Genomic DNA, 23,547 nt, shown 5'->3' with positions numbered 1-23,547 from the left:
TGAAAGAATACAACCCTGCTGCACACCTTTCCTGATTTTAAACCATTCAGTGTCCCCTTGTTCTGTTCAAACAACTGCCTCTTGATCTATGCACAGGTTACACATGAGCACAATTAAGTGTTCTGGTGTATCCAATCTTCTCAATATTATCCACAGCTTGTCATGATCCACCCGATATAACACCTTTGCATAGGCAATAAAGATGAACCAAACAGCTTTCTGGTATTTTCTACTTTCAACCAAGATCCATCTGATGTCAGCAATGATATCCCTAGTTTCACACCTTCTGCTGAGTCTGGTTTGAATTTTTGGAAGCTCACTGTTGATATATTTGTTGTAGTCATTTAAAAATTATCTTCAGCATAATTTTACGTGTGTGTGATATTAATGGTATTGTTTGATGATTTTTACATTCCATGTGTCACCTCACTTTAGAATGGGCACAAATATGGATCTCTTCCAATCAGTTGGCCAGGTAGCTGTCTTCCTAATTTCTTGGCATAGATAAGTGAGCATCTCCTGTGCTTCATCAGTTTGTTGAACTATTTCAATTTGTATTCTGTCAATTTCACAAGTCTTGTTTTTCACCAATGCCTTCAGTGTAGTTTGGTCTGCTCCTTTCTGTACCATTGGTTCTTGATCATATACTACCTTTTAAAATGGTTGAACATTGGCCGTTTCTTTTTTGTATAGTGAGTCTATTATATATGCCTTAATTCTTCTTTTGTTGTTTTCTGCATTATTCAGTATTTCCCCCATGTTCTTGTTTTTGATAAGCACCATTGAGTCATTTTCTACTCATAGTGAGCCTGTACAGGGTTTCTAAGGAGAAATTGGTGGGTTTGAACTGCTGACCTTGTGTTGAGTATCCCAGTGCTTGTCCCACATGACTTAGTAATGGTACTTGGCTATAATCGTTACAGAAGTACATCATTGTTTTTCTCCCATGAAGCTACTTGGTGCGTTCAAACCACTCTGGTTAGCAGCCAAGAGCTTAACAGGTTATTTAAGAAAAAAATTTGAAATATTTCATTACATTAAAATGCAGACACTCTCGGGGGAAGACTAAAAGCCTCCCCCAAATCCTTCAGATATTTTCCTATGGTGAGATTTTGAAAGAGGATACATACTAGTCACCTAAAAGAGAGATTTAGGTGTGGCAGCTAAGCCATTGTCGGTCCAGTGTTATGACCAGGATACAGCTCAGTCCTGTGTTGGGGGAGACATTTAAGAATCACAGAAAAACTCTGCCAACTATGTTGTGAAGTAATAAATAGTAATCATGGAAACATGGAGAAATTTTCAGTAATAAAGACAGAAGGGCTTTTCAAGGCCTATGTCAGAGTTTGGAAACTTTTTGCCTCACCCTAAGACTACTAGGGAGTCCTGGTGTAGCACTGTGGGTTAATGCGCTGGACTGCAAAGTCAGTTTGAATCGCAAGCTCGGCAGTTCAAGCTCGCCAGCCACTCCTCAAGAAACCTATACAGGGTCACTGAGAATCGGTACCAACTCGACAGCACTTACTACTAGCGACGCTGCAGGTTAATACACTGGACTGCAAAGTTGGTTTGAACCCCAAGGTTGGTAGTTCAAGCTCACCAACTGCTCCTTTATTGTTGTTGTTGCTTGGTACCATCGAGTCGGTACCAACTCATAGCAACCTTATGCACAGAACAAAACACTGCCCGATCTTGGGCCTACCTCACTATCGTTGCCACGCTTGAGCCCATTGATGCTGCCACTTTGCCAATCCATCTTCCTCTTTTTCTCTCACCCTCTACCCTACCAAACATGATATCCTTCTCCAGCGACTGGTCCCTCCTGACAATATATCGGAAATGTGAGACAAACCCTATGAGTCGGAATTGACTCTACAGCACCTGACAAGACTACTAGTGGAGTCCTGTTGTGGCAATGTAGGATAAGCACTTGAAAAGGTCGGTTTGAACTGCAAAGTCAGCAGTTTCCTCGGAAACCCTATTACAGGGTCACTGAGTTGGAAACAACTCAACGGCACTTAACAACTTGACTACTAGTACCTCAGTTCTCACGTTGGTAAACTTGTCCCCACCATAATGTGAGATGTAGTTGGTCAATAGGACTAGGCTTTCCTTCTCTTCCACCACTAGATAAACGGTGGGAGGAAGAGTACAGACTAAAAGGCTAGAGATACGTCTGGATCTAAGTGACACTGGGGCCATGTCTATTGGTAATTTTTGAGAGAACATGCAACAAAAGTTACATGAGGTAAGTTATTGAACGTATTTTGGTTACTTCAGCTATTTTTCAGTTATGAAAGCTAGGTCAAAGCAACTATAATTATGATTCTTTCAAAATGCCTGTGGATCTTCAAGTTTGTTTTCATCACCTGTTTTTTTGTTGTTGTTGGTTTTTTTTACATAGTTAAGGAAAAGAGAAAGCCAATTCTGCAGTTTTAAATTAAGTGAAGGCTCTGGTGCAACTGCACAGCTTCAGATCTAACTGATGGCCACATGTACTATACACATGGCAGGATTACCCAACAACTGTATTAGCTCATGAAATGATTCTCATTCCCATTGTTCATCTCCCACAGCTTCTTCCTCTCTTAGCATCAGTAACACTAGACATTGCAGGGTTATTATTTCAGTCCTCATAGGAATGAATCTCTGGCCTAGTGTCTTATCCCTTAAGGCATGTTTATAATCACTGGGAAACGTGCTCCTTGTCATGTCTTATTGCTTAATTACAGCTCTGTTTTAGGCTCCTAGAGTCATTTAGCTTGGAAAGACCTTTCTTATGTATGATCCTTGAAAATGCCTCTGCGTTGAATTATCCTTGAGTTCACACCAGTTTGTTCCATTTCTACCTTGTTCTAGACTTGGGCAATAATTACTGACCTTTGATTTGGCAACACCTTAAATAGTAGCAGCCTCTTACATTTAATGTATCATTCCTTTCTCATAAAGGCATGTGCTTAAAAGTTAATTTTTCTAATATTTGATAGGGTTTTACCTACTGAGAAATCCTAGTGGACTCCCTATTTTAAATCACTGACATGCAAAAACTTCCTTTTTCCAATTCCCTCTTGTTAGTTTTTAAAGTCAAAATCTAGATATATTTTCTGACAGATTGTCTTGCTTTTGGTTTTCCATTTAGTCATTATGTGTTACCCCCCAGTGCTAAAGGCAAATTGAAAGATATGGCAGGTCCTAAACACAGTTGATCCATTGTAGGGCAACTGGATAGAATATTTAAAATGCAGTGTTCTAAATATTTAGAACTTTTAGTAGATGCATCCATGTTCACTGTTCTTATCACTTATCTGGTTTCTAATGAATACATTCTGTTCAGTTTCAGTCTTGTTTGATAAATGTAAAGCTTAGTCCCCAAACAATAAGTTTCTTAGGACAAAGGGTACAGATCATAAACCTCATATAGCTCTGTTCATATAGGTAGCGACATACAGCTTGATCAATTGCATAAATAGCTGATATTGCATTTTTCAAGACAGCTGGTTAGAATTAGGAGCTTAGCAGTAGTCTGACATTAAGGTAAAGGACGACTGGAGAATAGAGTCCTGCTTCATCCCTCCAGAGAGTATTCAAGTCAGGCCTGGGGTAGGTCTATGTTGAGAGGCAGTATAATTACCCTGGTCCAGAGTGGCCCCAGGTCTTGTCTGGCAGACTGAGTTATATCTATTCAGGGTCTTTTAAAACACTGACCCGGCTCCTTAGAAGTACAAAACCCAAAGCATAATTTATAAAGGTCACTGGGAATAGTCTGGGTCAGAATAACTTGAGTTTGTTTTGTGCCAATGCCATAGAAGAGGAAGTCACTGAATACTTAGATAAGCTCCTGGAGAATACTATGTTGCTAAATCCAAACAAAGAATGAGATAGGTTTATAACTGAGTTCTTAGGTTATAATTCAAATGCCAATCTAGCAATGAAATATGTTCTAAGAATTCCAATCAGAGATTTTTATCCTCTGACTTGGAAACTAAAGTCTCTACCAGCTGTGTCCTCAGTGAGTACAGAGATTTACCACCTGCAAGTGCTATTAATTCAGCAGAACTATGTGGTCACAAAAATACCATGAGAAAAACTCTTTTTTTTTTTTCTTTTTTTTTTACTTTAAATGCAATGAGAATTGAACTTAAAACATTTTCTGCTTTTCTGAAACCTATAAAAATGGCTCTAATTTCAATAAAGAAGTAGTGGATCTAAGAGTTAAGGACCCTTCAATTCAGGAATTAGAATTTAGCTATGTAAAAGAAAAGTATGCTTTATCAGTGAAAATTACTGCAACTTTGTACAAAATAACTTTTAAGTTGAACAAGTGTGATAACACAATGTGGTTAACTCCCCAATTATGTACAATTAAAAACCTTAATAACCTTATACTTTAACAACCTGAGAAATGGAAGCAAGTTTTTAACACTGGAGAGTCAGTTTTAAAAAGTTCCTTAAATAAACTCATGGTGGTATTTTCGAACCCATAAATGAATCAAAGAAACTAACAATAAACATGGATTCATGAATTCATATCAAAAGCCTTTCAAATATATTTTATTATTTTTTAAAAGTGTACATGATATCAGGGCTATCCTGGCAAAGCCAGTTCGTGCATATGGTTCTCATACCAATGAGCCCCATTTCGCATTCATTTGCTCTTATATCCCACACATGGGATACAGCTGCCTGTGTAAAAAACTGATGCAATATAATTTTGTCACTTATATCATCACCTGAGCACTCGGACACCACCCTGGGAAAACCAAGCAAGAGAAGGTTTCTCAAAATGATGGTTTCAGTGGCTCTTTTATACCATATTTGAAAGCATTTCATACACACACACACAAGATGAGTTGGTTGTAAAGCAACTTTTTTAAGTGAAGGAATGCAGTGAACTCAGCCTGAGACAAGTCAAGAGATACACCAAGAACACAGAACTGCAACTTTATTAGCATTAAAAGTTTAAAAGAAGCCAGTCGGTCAACAAGTCATTAGTGCAATCTCTGGTCCTCAAATTCATCTGTAAAATAACACGATTAAATCAGATGATCTTGGAAGTCCCACCCTACTCACTTATTTCACGCTTTCATTTCTCCTGTAACTTAAGTGCCTAGATTGACAAATATCTTGTGTACCATTTTGTATTTCAATTATTTTGTAGCAGTTTGTTTATTGATTAATTTTTCTTAACTAGGGCCCATACAAAGGAGATAATGGTATCTACTAAGATACATCATTACTGCCACATACTGTTGGAAAAACTTTTAAGGTAAACAAAAAAACCCCACACTATAAATACATCAGGCTCATTTATTTTATAGAAAAATAGGAGTGCTTTGAATTCGACTTTTCATTTTTATGGATGACATTCATAAATAAAATTATAACAATTTACATATACGCTTCTGTTTAGAGAAATCAGTAATGGTTAGCAGTAATTTCAACTAAAATTACTACTCTAAAAAAAACACAAAGTTCCTACAGGATACTAGAAGACAATAACTTTCCCAGAAATTAGTATGTATACAGTATTGCACTGATCCTTACCCTTTTAAAATAGTGCATTACAGTGATTCAAAATAGTATTTTAAACAGACTTCAAATGACAAAATCTCTGTACTCTGAATTTCTGATAAATAGATCACAACTTAGATAGCCATAGATTTTGTAACAAGTCTATAATCTTTATTTCCACATTTACATATGGCATAATGTAGTGATCAAGTATTAGTAATAAACAATTAATAAAATTACTTTTAAGTAATAATAAGACCCAACATTTTTACAATTCAATGTTTTATGACAGGATAATGTCCCTAACATATAAGACACACTGACAGATAACTTTACAGAAAATACATCAATTTTTCTGATCATCTCAAGTGGCAATTTTATTTCATTACAATCCATTTTGGATTAATTTAACAAATCAGTACCTTAATCAAAGAAAAGACTTATATTAATGGTTGTTGTTGTCGTCAAGTTGGTTGACTCATAGCAGCCCTGTAAAGCAGGGGTGGGGAACAGTTAGCTCACGGGCCATCTGAGGCCCACAAAATCATTCAATCTAACCCTGCCAAAACAACCATAGTACCAGCCATCTCACTAGGGGTGAGTTAATTAAATGTTTGACCAAATATAGCAGGCTAATGTTTTAAGATGATAATTTTGTATGGCCCGTGAATGATTTTATAAATTTTGGCAGAAAAAGGTTCTCCAACCCTGCTATATAAAGGGTTTCTGATGCTTTAAATCTTCACGAGAGCAGAAACCTTATCTTTTTCCTGCGGAGAGGCTGGCGAGGCTCGAACCACACACCCTGTGATTTGCAGTCCAGTGCTTATCTTAAGAAGCCACCGCACTACAAATTAATGGTCAAGTTATATATATATGTAGTGTCTGTGGGCATCTCTGGGGGGTCCAAATGGTTATACACTTGACTGAGAGACTGGCACTCTGAGTCCATTCAGAAACACCTTAGGAGCAAAACCTGAATACCTACTTTATCTACTTCTGTCAGATGACAGCCACGGAGAAGCCTGTGGAGTGCAGTTCTACTCTGAAATACCAGGGGTTACCATGTATGGGAGTCGACTTAAAAGTCTGGGTTTTGGTAGTGTGCAAAATGTGTTGCACACACAGCTGGGAGACGGGGAGAAGTCTACATGCATGGATTAACCAAAATTCAAGTTGTAAATGAAAACCATTTAAAAGGTATTATTTAAGACAAAGGCTGTGGCAGTTTAAGTTGTCTGGTTCTTTAATAAACTGCACCTTCTAAGCGGCTTTACACTTCCAGGAAAGTCTAATTAGATGCATAAACTTGCTACTAGTCTTTCTCTTTTGCACGTAGTAATGTTTATGTCTAATTAGGCAGAATAGTACTCCCATTTTCAACTCTTCTCTCAGGAAAAGTTTTGTAATTTGATTACATACTATCACTGTCATTTTACTTTCCTGTATTTAACACGTTTAAAAACAGTGTAGGCTTGCTTTCATCGTTTTAAGTTACTTTCTTTCACCTAGTAATAATGATACATTGAAGGAAGTGGATACAAACAAGGTAAAATATACTCCTTGATATAAAATTACCATAATTTGACACTTCAGAATGCTCAAATGTGTTAAAATACTAAATACAGTCATGAGTTCAAAAATTCATTGTGAAGAGACTTTTTTTTATCAGAAGTCATGAAATAATCTATAACAAAAGTATATTTTATCACATATCATATTTGTTGAAAAGAACAAACACTGGTACTTCATGTGGGCAGAAAAGCTGAAATGTCACTTACAGGTGTTTTAATGTCTTGATTTGGGCACTTTGAACTAAGAAAGGAGCTGCTACTCGAATTTTCACATTGTTCATCTACCTTTGGGGAAGAAGTTCTTTCTTGATGCTTTGTATCTTCTTTAGAAATTCCTAAAGTCACCCTGTCCCCAGAAGGCTGACTTGGCCCCTCTGAAGAAGCCATTTGTTTTCCTGATTCTGTTTCTTGTTCCTGTAGCAATCTTTCCACCTCAACTTCAAGTTCCAAAGCCTCCTCATCAGCTTGTACATCCAGCTGTTGCATCAATTCCTCCAACTTTTTGGCCTTACGGAGCTCATTTTGTTGGATGATTGTACAAAGATGCTCAGTGAGTTGCTCTTTAATTTCAGTCTTGCACTGCAGATCTGGCTATGCTATAACATATTCTGCTTCAGCCTTGTCATAACGCTTCCTGCAAGTACAGGTACAAAAAGTAGTCCATTACTTTTCCATTGAAGAAGAAATTCAAAGGAAGGTATGAAAATTCTAATTGCATACAAAATCAGAGAAAAACAGAAAATAAAATATGCCCATTAATGCTTTATTAACACTTGTCTAAACCATAGATAAATAAGGAAGCTGCTGCTGAAACTTCTACATCCTAAAAATGACCAAGAAAGACATGTTACAGTTATTAGACAAGTCAGGGGAAGACTGAGCAATGAATCCCCAAACATATATTCAGTTCCAAATCTCCAAAAGCTGTGAATACAAAACCTTATGTGACAAAACTGAATATTACCTTATATGGCAAAAGATGTGATTAAATTAAGGATCTAGACAGGAGAAGTTTATTGTGGATCACTATGAGTCAGTTGTTGACTCGATGGCACCTAACAACAATTGGAATGAAATTATCCCTATAGGCTCCAAATGTAATCACAAGCATTCTAATGAGACACACAAAGAGTTTCGTGGGAGAAGAGGTGGTGGCTAGGTGACTATACAGGTACAGACTGGAGTGATGCAGCCAAAAGCCAAGCAACACTTGTAGTCCCTAGAAGCTGGAAGAGGAGAGGATGGATTCACCCCTTAAGACCAGAGAGGAGTGCAGTTCTGCCAATGCCTTGATTTGTACTTTTGGCTTCCATAACTATGAGAGAATATGTTCCCGTCATTTTAAGTCACTTGATTTGTGGCAATCTGGTATGGCGGCACTAGGAGAAACAAATACAAATGAAGAGATATGAACTCTAGATGATGAAGTGATACATGTGAAATATCTGCTAATGAGTCTTCAGAAAATGATACCCTATGTGAATTTTCTCAAATTCAAAAATTAGTGAGTGAGAGGCGGGGCTTGATGGCAGATAGGGCAGAGTGTAGTAAAGATCTCTGTCAGCAATAACACAGAATACCAGATGAAAGAGTTTCAGGGGATAGCTCCAAAACTCTGAACTACATATATAAGAGTATTTAAAAAGTTTGAAGGCTTATAGCCAGTAGAACTTGTAGCGGAAACACAAACTTTCATACTTTGAACCCACCAGGTTTGACAACTTGGGCGACACCGAGTGGCGAGAACAAGTGAGGGAGCAAGCAGACCAGCCATGGACTGACGCTTGAGGGAACCTTGGAGATAAAGATAATACTTTGTTCTGGTTTTTTTTTTTGTTGTTGTTGTTTTTTGGTATCTGTTCATTGGCCTCGTCTGAGCACCTCCAGTCTGGTGACTAGAGAGGGTGCCTGAGCGAGCGGACACCTCCCCCACCCCTGGAGGGTTCTACTACCCATGTGCACAGACCTCCTCAAATTTAAAAAGGCAGATTTGGCATAAAACCAAATGGCGGCACAAAACAGCCACAGCCAGCCCTGAACTATTTATCACTAGGAAAAAGGCCAGAATGGGGGTTGTGAAGTGGGAGAGCTAGAATAAAAACAAAACAGGCTGAAAGTTAAATCTGGAGTTATATCAGAACAGCCAACAGTAGCATCTTGAAATTTTTTAGGTGGCCTTGAAGGCAAGAAGCTGAAAGTGGATATTCAAGTCATACTCATATTAGGCTACAGACTTTTTATTTTTCTTGCTCTCTCTTCTTTCTTTTCTGCAATTATAGACTACAGTATCCAATCTGTTGCTTTTTTTCTTTTTGCTGTTGCTGTTTTACCTTTAGGGGACCCTTTCTCTCCCTATATTAAGAGACAGCAATTGCTACAATCACACCCTATAAAACCCTACAATCCAGGCAAGAACCAATACCAACTGCCATACACCAGGAAGGCAGACAACACCTATGACAGTTACTCTGAGTTAAGTAATAAGAAGAATGAAAAGGGAAGCCCATCTTCTGATCACATCTATCTGGAGGCAATCAGAAAGCCCAGAAAATACCAAAACACACACTCAATATATTAAGGCCACAGCTATCCACTGAACATGCCCAAGAAGCAAAAACAGATAACCATATCAGCACATGTCCAGAAACAAGATAAAGTGATTGAGACAAATGATCTGGAGGTAGACCTCTACTCCATAATGGAAGGAGGGCAGGCCTTGGAAATACCTGAGAAGGAATTCGGAAAAACGAAAACACACCAAAATGTTTGGTACATGGCTAAAACAGTGCTGAGAGGACAACTGATTGCAATATACACACACATTCAAAAAGAAAAAAAACCCAAAATTAACACATAACACAGTATTTCCAACAATTAGAAACAGACCAACAGAGGGAACCTACAGTCACCCAAAGAAAAGAAATAATAAAGATTAGAGCAGAAATAAATGAGATAGAAAACTGGAAACTATAGAAGAAATCAACAGGACAAGAAGCTGGTTCTTTGAAAAATTAACAAAATCGACAGACCATTGGCAAACCTAACAAAAGAAAAGAGGGAGAAGCCACAAATAACACATGGACAATGTCATAACAGAACCAACCAAAGGAAATCAAAAGGAGAATAACAGAATACTATGAAAATGTACTCCAACAAATTTGAACACTTAGACGAGATGGATACATTTTTAGAAAAACATGACCTACCTAAACTCTGGTAGCGTAGTGTTTACGAATCGGGCTGCTAACCTGAAGGTCGGCAGTTCGAAACTACCAGCCATTCCCGTAAAGATTTACAGCCTTGGAAACCCTGTGCAGGGTCGCTATGGGTCAGAACCGCACATAACAACACCACCTAATAATTGCTATCAGGACTGACTGTGAGTGTTGGAAACGTAAAGGTAGATGTTTTGTAACAAAAGGACAGGAGTGGTTGACTTTATAGTCCAGGAGCAGACGTCCCTCTGGAGAAGAGCAGAATGCGGGACCCTACTCAGAGAAGTAGTGATGCCAGAGATGGAGGCAGAGAAGATGACGTGGAGAGATGGAGCGTCTGGGAACTGTAGACCCAGGGAGGGTGAAGGGTTGTGTGCTGACAGCTGGGGGGCAGGCTTGCGGGGTGTACCCTTTGATTGTTTGATGATGCATGGATGAGATTGTAACCATGGCAATGAAGGAAATAAGAAAGGATGAATATAAGGCTAATGTTCTCCCATGTAAACTACCACATGATTTACAATAAAAATGTAAAAAAAAAAAGAGTGAAAAATATATTTGAATATGTCTCATTTCAGTTGTTGTTATTAGGTACCATCGAGTTGGCATTGACTCATAGTGACCCTGTGTACAATAAAACTAAATACTGCCCAGTCTTAGGCCAACTTCACAATCACTGCTATGCCTGAGCCCACTGCTGCTGCCACTGTGTCAATCCATTTCGTTGGAGGTCTTCCTCTTTTTCTCTGACCCTCTACCTTACCAAACACGATATCCTTCTCCAGGAACTGGTCCCTGATAATAATGTCCAAAGTATGGAGGCAAAGTCTGGCCATCCTGACTTCCAAGGAGCACTCTTCCAAGGCTGTACTTCTCCCAACAAAGATCTGTTTGTTCTTTTTGAAGTCCCTGGTACTTTTGGTATTCTTCTCCAATGCCATAACTCAAATGCATCAATTCTTTTACAGTCAGCAGTATTCACTGTCCAACTGTCGCATGCATATGAGGTTACTGAAAATACCATGGTGTCAGGTGTACCTTAGTCCTCAAACTGACATCTTTGCTCTTCAACATTTTAAAGGTCTTCTGCAGATCTGCCCAATGTAATATGTTGTCTGATTTCTTGACTGCTGCTTCCATGAGTGTTGGCAGTTAATCCGAGCAACTGAAGTCTTTGACAATGTCAATATTTTCTCCATTTATATGGATGTAGTTTATTGGTCCAGTGGTGAACATCTTTGTTTTCTTTACATTGAGATGCAACCCATAGCAAAAGTTGTAGTCTTTGATCTTCCTCTAAGTATTTTAAGTCTTCATTTTCAGCAAACAAGGTTGTATCAGCTGTCTATTACAGGTTGTTAATGAGTCTTCCTCCAACCCTGATGCCACATTTTTCTTTATATAATCCAGCTTCTTGTTTTATGTGCTCATTGACTAAGTATGGTAAAAAAATACAATGCAGGCACACATTTTTCCTTATTTTAAACCATTTGGTGGTTCCCTTATTCAGTTTGAACAATTGCCTCCTAGTCTATGTACAAGTTCCTCCTTAGCACAATGAAGTGTTCTGGAATACTTATTCTTTTCAATGTTGTTCATAGCTTATCCTGATCCACACAATTGAAAGCTTTTGTGTAGTCAATAAAACACAGGTAAGCATCTTTCTTCTCTACTTTAAGCCAAGAGTCATCTGACATCAACAATGATATCCCTCATTCCATGTCAATTTAACAGGAAGAATGTAATCACATAATATTTTACAAATATCTTGGCAGTGTTGCTAAAAGGATGGGGCAGTATTTTTATTAAGAATTTTTTTTAAAGTTTTTATTGTGAATTGATTGATAGTTTACATGGGAGAACACTGGTTTTACACTCAGTGTTTCCTTGCAATGAATACAACCTCCTCCATGCATCATCATTCAGCAGTATTTGCTTCTATTCCCTCTGTTTTTTTGATGTACACAAAACATCCAGGAATATCTAATAATTTGAACAACCAAAGGGCACATTCTGAAAGCCTGCCTCCTGGCTGCTAGCATGCAGCCTTTCTCTTTCCATAAGTCTAGAGTCCTCAGCTACTCTATTTATCCATGTCCTCATCTCTGGTGTTGCTGCTTCTCTGGACAGGGTCCCACATTCTACTTGTTCTCTTTTCCTTTGATGGTCCTAGAGTCCTCTGTTTCTGGACTGTAAAATTAACTACTCCCCCCTTTTTGTTACAAAACTTCTACCTTTACAGTTATGACAGTCACAATCAGTCATGATAACAATTACTCACTATTGAATCATAAGAATTGTATCCTCATCTCCTTTCACCAGACTCGTCTAGACAAGATGAAAACTATTTAGTGGGGATTCTATCTTCCCCCACATACTCTGAAACTAAAATCCCTTGTGAAAATGTGTAAGCCAGTCACTTCGTGCCTTTATAGTCACTGCATTCATTGTAGGTAGTCAATGTCTAAGTTGCCCACCCCTATCAACCCTGTATAGAGAGGAAATAGGATTGATGCTTGATGTGAAAATGCCTTCCCTCGCAGTTGGTATTTTGAGTTACTACATCCATAAGTATAAGCCAAATTCATTAAACTGTGGTAATTTACATTTGCTTCCTTTATTAAAAATAGTTTTTTTTAATCTTCCTTTAGTCAAATTCTGGTCATCAAGTCACTGAGGCTATAGCTAATGAGTACTATCTACAAATCTGGGCGTTCTTGTGCATCTCCCTTTGTTTTCTTTATCAAAAATTATTTGTTTTTTTATCTTCCTCTAGTTGAGTTCTAATACCAAGCCATCGAAGCTAGGTTGAATGAGTACTATCTACACATTTGGGTATTCTTGTGTGTCTCCCCTTTAAGATTTTTATTATGCTTAGAATTTTATTAAAACTCCAAATAACACTGTTTCTCCGTAATCATGTTTATTCTCACTTCCATAAAGTATTCATAAAATGATATACATAAACAAACTTGGGGGGTGGGGCAGGTGTTATGTGCCCTGGAGTTGGTTCTGACTCATAGAGACCCAGCACAGGGTTTCCAAGGCTATAAATCTTTACAGGAGCAGAAAGCTGCATCTTTCTCCCACAGAACAGCTGGTAGTTTCAAACTGCTGACCCTGAAGTTAGCAGCCCGATTTATAACCGGCGGTTATTAAATGCACATGGGAACTAGTGATCATTTTTTTCTTGGTATAACCAAACCAGTTGCTGTTGACTCATTCCAAACAATCCCACAGGTGTCAGAGCAGAACTATGTTTCATAAGGTTTCTGGTGGCTAGTATTTTCATAAGTAAATTACCAGGCCTTTCTTCTGAGGTATCTCTTTGTGGACTTGAACCTCCAACCTTTTGGTTAACAGGTCAGTACATTAACTACTTAGCAGCTCTGTAGAATAAATACCTGACAATCTGCTCCCATAAAAATGACAGTATAGAAACCCTATGAGGTAGTTTTACTCTTTCCCAAGGGCTCGCTATGAGTTGAAACTGACTTGAAAGCACCTAATGACCATTTGAATTATTCAAGGATACATTATTCCTGTTATACTTAGGACTGAAATACACACATACATGTATATATCTTCTATAATTCTAACTGTTAGCGGCAGAACCTGCTATTTTCTCAAGCTGGCACATTCCCAGCGCAGGTCTCCTCAGAGATATCTCTACTCTCACGCTGTTCTATGGGGTTTTCTTGACTGTAATATTTAGGCAAGCAGATCGCCCCATATCTTTCTTCTGCAGTACCGCTAACTGGGTTTGAACCATCAATCTTCAAGTTAGTAGTCAAGCACAAACCATTTGTGCCAAGTAGGGACCTCCAAAGGAGCCCTGGGGTACAGTGGGTTAAGCATTGGGATCTGAACCTACCAGCTGCCCTACAGGAGAAAGACGAAGCTGTCTCAGAAACCCTAAGGAGCAATACTACCCTGTCCTATAAGATCACATGCAAAAGAACTGACTCAATGGTAGTAGGTTTGGTTTAAGAACCTCCTGGCACTATAGGACTAAACTTGTTTAACAACAACAACAACGACAACAAATCATATCTCTACTAGAAATTTGAATCATAACATTATTTCACCAATTTCTAGTTTCTCAATTACTATAGTTGGAAATTTCACAAATGTGGTCTTATGCATGAACAAGAAGGCACAATTCTGGTTCTAGTCACAGTCTTCTAGGCTTCTTTCTGACTTAGCACAAGTGCTCAGGCTTACAAAATCAGTCTCACACAATATCCACTTACATACAACAATGTCAGTGTCAGTAAGGAAAAGAAATCATCATCTTTACTTTTATTAAGCAACATCAAAGACATAAAAGTCTACGACAATTTTATTAGGAATATTTATAGATTATGGGATATTTTCTTCTTTAGCAATTCCATCGTCTCTGTTGTTCTCTGAAGGCTAAAACTATAGTATCAGTTATATAATATTCAATATGCAAAGGTACCCTTACACAACCTACACATAAGACAAATTTAAAACATAACCAGATTATTTTTCAGCTGAGGTTGCCAGCACCACACCTTATAATCTTAATTATTTATATAAGAAACTACAAAGGAATTAAAATGTTCCTCTGGCAAACTTATGGTACAGAGAATAAAATATGCTAAAAATGAAGGATTAGTTTACTCTTAATAAAATCCTGGTTACCTCCTTAATAGAAATCTGGAAATTCCAGTTATCAGCTACTGATGGCAATAACTTAGCAAGTTAATTAATAAAGGCAACCCATTTAGTTTAGTAGTATACGGTCGGTCAAACTACAATTACAAAAATCACAAGGACAGCTACAAACTTCTTAAACACCAAACAGTGTACTGAAAACCACAATCAAGCATTTCCACTTTATTAAACTGTTATATAAACATTCTGATGCTGTGGTTTACCCTGGGTTAATGAGGCATTCGGATTGATTTCCAGTGTTACAGAGAGAGATGCAAAACTGAGTCATTAACACGGCGTTCTCTTGTGAAAAAAGACAAACCAAGATGATTAAAGCAATGTTGAAAGAACAGAAAACCCTGAAATCTGAGTTAATTTTTTGCCCTTTTTATCTGTTTGCAAAGTCCATGTAATTCTTTACATGTGTTAGTTCATTTTCCAAATATTCCATGATGGTTTTTTCTCTTTAAAAAATGCTAGTGGTTGAAACCAAGAAAATATACATCAAATCAATTTGTGCAGTGGACAATCGAAAATAAAATTTAAAAAGTTTCAAGTTTCCAAGATGGAGTTGTATTTTCTTTAAAATATAATGTGGATTCAAAAAGTTTGTGGAAGAATTCCATTATGTTTTAAGTCTGTTTCCCATGAACTTTGGAAGCCCCCTCATACTCCTAAGCTTTTTAAAAAAATAAAGTAGATCATGCTACTTTGAGGAAAACTAAAATGAGAACAAGGCTTCAATCTCATAATGATCATCTCAATCCAAATTTCTTAATGGGAAGGGTATAAACTTGGAGTATAAAGAATAGAGTATTAATATTGACTGAGACATAATAGTTCCATGTTTTGTGGTGAGTCATTCAGATAATTCCATGAGGTAAGAAATAATTACTCAGAGTTTGCTATATGGCATTTACTTTGTTAGACTGTAAGAGATTAATAAAAACAGAGTCCCAAATATTAACAGCTGATGATTTAACAGGAAAGACTAAAATTTAAGTAAATAATCTAAGAAATGTTCTAACTAGCATATAACAAGGTAAGCTATAGAAATGTTCTAACTAGCATATAACAAGGTAAGCTATAGATATGTTCTAACTAGCATATAACAAGGTAAGCTATAGAACAGAGTTAAGGAAATCTTCACAAAGGAGGAGGTACCTGAATTATCAAAAAAAAAAAACAAGAAAATGCAGCACCTGCTGGGGTTGTTCTGAAGCTTAAATAATGATAGGCACAAAAGTATAGCGTAGTGGTTACGAATTGGGCTGCAAACCGCAGGAGTTCAAAACTACCAGCTGTTCCGCAGGAGAAAGATGAGGCTTTCTGCTCCCGTAAAGATTTACAACATCAGAAACCCTGTACAGGGTCGCTATGAGTCGGAACCTACTCCACGGCATATAACAATGACAACAACAACCTCACTTGGACAGCAATGGACATCAATTTAAATGGACTCCCTGATCAGAGTTTTCAGTTTACAAAACTCACTGGGCATATGAATAGTCTAGGCTGGCTTGATCAATCCGGTTCCTGAGGATTCCAATGTCAGCTGACACCATGTCATCTAAAGCTTGTAACTCCTTCTGGATCCGCTTTAGTTTTATGGTCTCTGCCTGTGTTCTTTTAGACCTAGAAAATCAGGAAGATGAGTGGGAAAACAGATACTTATAAAACTGTATATTCATACAAAATTTAAGGCGGAAAAAAGACAAGCTATTATGTGGTTATTTCCTATACCAATGGTGGTATCTGAATGACATATATATGTATTTATATGTACATACACAGTTTAAATTTTTAAAATTACAAAAACTTAAATACAGGTAACATTTTGTTACATCTCTCTTAGTTTACATTTGAGATTTTCCCCTTATGTTTCCAGATATATATATATATATATATATATATATGCTGTTAGAAAATCTGTATACACACACACACACAAGGAGCTCTGGTAGCGTAGTGGTTAGGAATCGGGCTGTGAACCACAAGGTCGGCAGTTCGAAACTACCAGCTGTTCCGCGAGAGAAAGATGAGGCTTTCTGCTCCTGTTAAGATTTACAACCTCGGAAACCCAGTACAGGGTCGCTATGAGTCGGAACCAATGATTCTACAGCACATAACCACCACCAACCACCACCACCATATATAAACACACACACACATAGACACACACACACACACACATACATACACACATACATACAGGAGAAAATAAAGTTTAAAAACATCCCAATAAATCATTCACCTGTGATCTATATTCATCTCATAAAAAGAATAAGTATTAAAAGAATACATCTCTATTCCCTTTTCATCAGAACATCTTACATAGTCTTCTGAATTTTTAACTCTTAAATTTGTCTTCCTGTTAAGCTCATTTCCATTTGTCTGGAACTTAGCAGACACTGAGAAGAGACGCCTACCATTAACAAACACCATTTCTTGATATGTCTGAAAACATATCTTTTAGTTTTTACTTTCTTAGGACTCATTTCCCTAAACTTTTATTGCTTTGATTATTGTCCTCCAGACATAACTACAGGTCTTTAAAATTATGTGTGGGGCTCCAAAGCAAACACTTTCTTCTTTCCTTCTTTAAAAGCACATCCAACCTCATTATCTCTCAATCTCCTTACCACCCCCAAATACAATACACAATTAAGAAGCAGAACAGGCAAACCCAAAAGCAAATCTTTAATCATGATTTCACTCATTTCTCAATTTCATACATGTTCTTGAACAGGAAGAAAACCCTCACATAAAACCACCATACTGCAACTTATTTTAAGAATAAATTCTGCCCATTTATGATACTCAAAAACTACTGAATGACAAAACCCAATCATTCCTCCTAATTCTGCTCAACTTAGTCATGAAATGCCCAAGATCATTCTCTGGAGACCTACTCCACTATGCATTTACTTGTGATCCCTGCCTACAAAAACACATTTACCAGTATGATTCTTTTACTTCATGTACTTCACTGCTCATATTTCCACCTACGTTGGTGCTGTCTCATATATAAAGCATTTAGGGGAAGAGTGAGTCTATCCCTGTACATTTCTTTATAAAAATGCTCAAAAGAATAACTTCTCTGCTGCCTCAAAACTGAAGTGCTTTTCCATAATCTCTCTAATAGAAAACCAAAAGAGGGCACTAGTTTTTTAATATGTTGCTTCTTAAAACAAAAGAAATTCAGCGAGCTGTATACTTCCTAGGCTTCATGAAACATCAAGGTGCATCGGTCGTTACTGTTGTTAAGTGCTATTGAGTTGGTTCCGACTCCGACTCAGCAATGCTCTCTAGGGTTTCTATGGAGGGGCTGGTAGGGTTGAATTGCTTATCCCACAGCGCCCTACCAGGACTCCATGAAAGATCAAGGTGCACTAGTAAGAGGGGGAAGAAAACAAAAAACAAAAACAAAACCCAACACTTTTGAATACATCCCTCTGGAAATAAAATTTCGATAACCCTTATGGCTATCTTCTGTCTCTCTCAGCACCCTTCCAACTCCCCCCAAAGTGCATCCGAGCCTCTCAAACAATAATAGTTTTGTCAATTTCCTAAAGCCACAGCAAAGTGAACTACAAACTAAATGGGCAGGAAGAGTGGGGGGCGGGGCATGGGAAGTGTGACTTGAATGGGACTATTGCTGATGCTCAAGGTGGGCGCAAAGAGAGTGAAGATGTCAAGGAGGAACGATCACTGACAAACCCTGACATGTGAAATAAAACTGAATTTCACTGAGTGTGTGACAGTCAGTGCTCACAAGAGTGACCTTGAGTCATTAGCAAAAGGTTAAACCACATCAAGTGATGTATGCGTGCACAGTAAATTATTTACGAAAAATGTCATGGAAAACACAACTAAGATTTGTGGGAGTGTAAGTCACTTATGCAGAATACATTACGCCACTACATGCCAGATGATTAAGACCTTACATCAAAATTAAAACTTCCATTTGTTGCCAGTTATAGACTCCTTCCCTTATGAATGTACGGCCGTGGTTATGTGCTGTCAAGTCAGTTCCAACTCACAGCGACCCTGTGTAGGGTTTCTGAGGCTGTAAATCTTTACGGGAGCAGAAAACCTCACCACTGTGACAGTTAAAACTGAAAACCCTGATGCTCATCTTTAAGTTTCAAATGCATCTGTATTTATATACTCAGTGTGAGTTGTGCTTAAAAAGTCCTCCTTAATCTGTTAAGACAATCACATTTTAGGCATCATTTATAAAGCCTAAATAATTTAAAAAATTAATCTCAGATCACTGTATCGAAATCATCAGTTTATTTTTGACACTGTGTCAGTGGCTGACACCATCTGTTACAGTCTTACCTTTTAGAGTTTTCTGTAATGGAAGTTTCCACTACCTTAACATCCTTAAGACAATAACCAATGTTTATTTTATGAATTTCATGTATTAGAACAGAAAATAAATTTAAAACATGATTGACTGACTTAAAGTTACAAACAACATTCTTGGCTCATGTGCCTCACCTTTCCGCAATAGCTTTGGCCAAAAGAGCTTTTTTACGTTTATTTTTCTCTTCCATTAGCCGTTGTTCTTGTTGGAGAACTTCCCAACGAGATTTTTCTTGCCTGGGGAACAACAATGTATATATGTGAGTTATGAAAGAGACTGCTACCCACACCTTACCAGCCTGTGCCCTAAGTATAAAATTTAGTCAACCAGATTATGTATATTTTCTTTCAAAAGTCCTCTTAAAAGGAACTCATCTGCAGCTCGTTATTTTATCCTAATAAGAACAAAGACTATGATCTTAAGTAAGGAAGACTGACATAAATTGGCCCTTTGAAGTCTATTTTATGTATATAATCTAGGAACCCACAAACTGGAAGCCAAAGTAATTGTGGCTCTTTTTAGGAGTACAAAGAAGCTTGTGTAAGTTAATTAGGTATTATATGCTAAATGGAGATCAAAATATATTGGACTGTAGCTGATGCCATCTGTTATATTCTTACCTTTCAGAGTTTTCTATAAATGAAAGTTTCAACCACCTTAACATCTTTAAGACTATCATAACCAATGTTCACTTCATGTATTGTGTTTCAATTCGTTCATCTCTTTCTGAAACACTGTTAACTAAGACTTGAGTGAATACTGGGTTAGAAAAATGCCCCAAAGACTTGAAAACATGAATTTATTTCCCAATCTGTTGAACTCTGAAAGCACAGTATTAAAAATTTCCAAGTCAACTTAAGGTAATGATAAGGTGATTTTACTCTTACTATTGTCAAGTCTTACAGCCATAATTAAACCAAAGATCTTACCACCTCCACTTCAGTGCTAGCATTTGGCCATTTCTCTTTTTAACTAGAAGAGGCACTTCATCAGGCACTTTATTTTGCCATTCTCAGCACTCTATCCCAAATGGTCTTAAATGTTGATGTATGTGTTCTCTCTAACCATTATTTTGATGTGGATATCTCCACCTCGGAGGCCTTGGTCAGATCCTACTGTATCCCAGAACTGACTAGGCAGGGGGCTTATGCTTCCAAGGCCTTTGATTTCTAAGGCTCTACTATTTTTTTTTCTTTAAGTTTTTATTGTGAATTGAGTGATAGTTTACATGGGCGAACATCAGTTTTACACTCATCTTATTGTATTTCATTTCATTGCAATGATTACAATCCTTGCCATGAATCATCATTCAATAGTAATTGCTTCTATTCCCTGTTTTTTTTTTTTTTGAGATGTACACAAACACACTCAAAAATATTCAATCAGTTAAACAACCAAAGGGCACATTCTGCAAGCCTGCCTCCTGGCCACCAGCACACAGCCTTTCTCTTCCCATGAGTCTATAGTCCTCCACTGCTCTATCTCTCCATGTCCTCATCTCTCCCTCCATCTCTGGTATCACTGGCTCTATGGATAGCATTCCACATTCCACTCCTGCTCTTCTCCCATGAACGTTCTATTATTCTTGAGTCCTGGTATAGCATTGTAGGATAAACACTGCACTATTAACCTCAAGGTTGCTCCTGGGAAACACTGTTGCTATGAGTTGGACCATATCTCAGTACTTGAGTTGTTGTTGTTAAGTGCCGTCGAGTCGATTTCAACCCATAGCGACCCTGTATAGGGTTTCTAAGGAGCAGCTGGTGAGCTTGAACTACCAACCTTGCAGTTCAAACGACTTTGCAGTCTGACGCATTAGCCCACAGTGCCACACCAGGACTCCTTAAAGAGATTTAAATATATTTGCATGTACTTATTCAATGTTTATTTCATAGATCATGCAATTTTATATCTGGTCACAATGATTTATTAGCTACAAACCCTTTACGGGTAAGAAACAATTTAAACACATAGTGCAGATCTGGATCAGCAGAGATTTAAAAATATTTCAGCAATAATGGAAAAAAAAACAACTTATAAAATAAAAGACTCAGAATATAAAAAACGGAAGCAAATGCCATCTTTACTTTCCCTTGAGTGATATAACATGAGGAAATAAAGAAACAGGGAAAGATATTAGAACACATGCTCTAAAATTAATACATTCCAGTAAGAATCCACAAGTCACAGACTGGCACATTTCATAAGAATATAAAACATAGCACCTGATGTGGTGCTGTGGGTTAATGCGCTAGACTGCAAAGTCGGTCTGAACCACAAGGTCAGCAATTCAAGTACACCAGCTGCTCCTCGGAAACCCAACACAGGGTTGTTCTGGGTCAGAACTGACTTGACAGCACTTAACAACAACAAACCAAATTATGTATATAAGTGGTTTCTAATACAAATACAATATTAAATATAGACTTACAAAGAAATCTAATGAGGCAAACAAATTACATAATTAGTCCCTGCAATTTCCTATTCTCTTTCCCATGACTGTCTCCTTTTTATGTCTCTTCACAAAGTTTCCTTTTCTGGGCCAATACAGCCCCAGTCTGGAAGTTTAAGGTTAGTTGAGTTAGGGGAGAGAGATTATACATACGAAAAACTACTTTTGGTTGCTGGAGAAGGCATACACATTGGGTCCAGATAGACTTATATGTGAATCCCAACTATACTACTTATCTGCATATTAGCTTTGGAAAAATAGTATCTTTCCTGAGTCCTAGATCGTTTATCGGTGAAGTAAAAATAATAAACATGCACTGTAAAAACAAAATCACAAAAGCATAAAATGCCCAGTGGTGCCTGGCATAGAATAAATTTGGATGGTGGTTATCTTTCAGCAGTTTATTCATCAGATTTCCAGGTTTTAGTGTAAGATGGAGGAAATGTTAAAACCTGCATTTCCTCAAAGTTCGACAGGAAAAAAAAAAAAGTTAAATGGGAGAAAAATCTCATGGATATATAGACTTACTAACAATTCCATTTTCTTTTTCTCCAATTTGCAATCTGGCTTTGGAGGTAGAACCTCAACTTTTTTGTTGAGGTTCCCATCATGGGAATTTTCAAACACCACTTCCCTTGGCTGACTTTTGGCCCCCTGTTGTTTTCCATCCTCAGTAGGAGAGAGGGGTGTAACAGGAGGAACAGGAAGAGAGGGATGTGGTTTTTGAGTATTAAATCTCTGAGTTGTTGCAGAAAGCAACTGTTCTGGAGGTAATGAGGTTGATCCATCTTGAAGTCCAAGTTTTTGGCTTTGTTCTTGAAGGGCTTTTTCTCGCTGAAGTTGCTGTCGACTTTTGTTCATGGGGCGACGCCGCTGTGATTCAAATGGATCTGTAACAAAGACAAAGTGAGGACAATTCCTTTGAGTCAGCACAAAAAAACTAGTTTCTCTAAGACACTTAAGTATTAACAACATTAAACTTTGATAAGTAACAATTCAAGAGAGTTTTTTTGTTTGGTTGGCTTTCCCTTCTCTATTATGAATACCATTTGACAGTGTGGATTATAACAAATTATGGATAACATTGCAAAGGCTAGTATACCATAGCACGTAATTGTGCTCATGAGGAACCTATCCGTACATTGACCAATTGGCAGTTCTACAAATAAAACAAGGGGATACCGAATGGTTTAAAATCAGGAAATATGTATGCCAGGGTTGTATCCGTTCATTATACTTATTCCATATGTACGCTGAGCAAAGAATCCAAGAGGCTGTATTATATGAAGAAGAACCTGGCATCAAGATTGCAGAAAGACTCATTAACAAACTGCAATATACAGATGATACAACTTGCTTGCTGAAAATGAAGAGGACTTAAGTATTTACTGATGATCAAAGACCATAGCCATCAGTATAGATTGCACCTCAGTATAAAGAAAATGAAAATCCTAACAACCTATAAATAACATCATGATGAACAGAGAAGTTGACAAAGACTTCATTTTGGCTGGATCCACAGTCAATACTCATGGAAACAGAAGTACAGAAATCAAATGATATATTGTGTTGGTGGTGGCAGTAGTGTTCCATGGAGTTGGTTCTGACTCATAGAAATCCTGCATAGGGTTTATTGTTGTTGTTAAGTCGATTCTGACCCATAGCGACCCTGTATAGGGTTTCCAAGGAGCAGCTGGTGAGCTTGAACTGCCAACCTTGCAGTTCAAATGGCTTTGCAGTCTG

At 37.6% G+C, this 23,547-nt stretch overlaps 1 protein-coding gene across 1 annotated transcript in view; it reads right to left on the bottom strand.

The window, feature by feature from the left end:
- Positions 1 to 7,259: 7,259 nt before the first annotated feature.
- Positions 7,260 to 23,547, bottom strand: part of GORAB (golgin, RAB6-interacting) — a 55,817-nt gene continuing 39,529 nt past the window's right edge. The window contains 4 exon segments of the mRNA XM_006872659.1: positions 7,260 to 7,719; positions 16,475 to 16,615; positions 19,487 to 19,588; positions 22,337 to 22,694. Coding sequence (XP_006872721.1) covers positions 7,260 to 7,719; positions 16,475 to 16,615; positions 19,487 to 19,588; positions 22,337 to 22,694 — 1,061 coding nt within the window.

The sequence above is a fragment of the Chrysochloris asiatica genome, unplaced genomic scaffold, assembly GCF_000296735.1.
Source record: "Chrysochloris asiatica unplaced genomic scaffold, ChrAsi1.0 scaffold00207, whole genome shotgun sequence".
NCBI classification, from domain to species: domain Eukaryota; kingdom Metazoa; phylum Chordata; class Mammalia; order Afrosoricida; family Chrysochloridae; genus Chrysochloris; species Chrysochloris asiatica.
The sequence above is the reverse complement of the archived record's forward strand: the minus strand, read 5'-3'. Positions and strand labels throughout refer to the sequence as shown.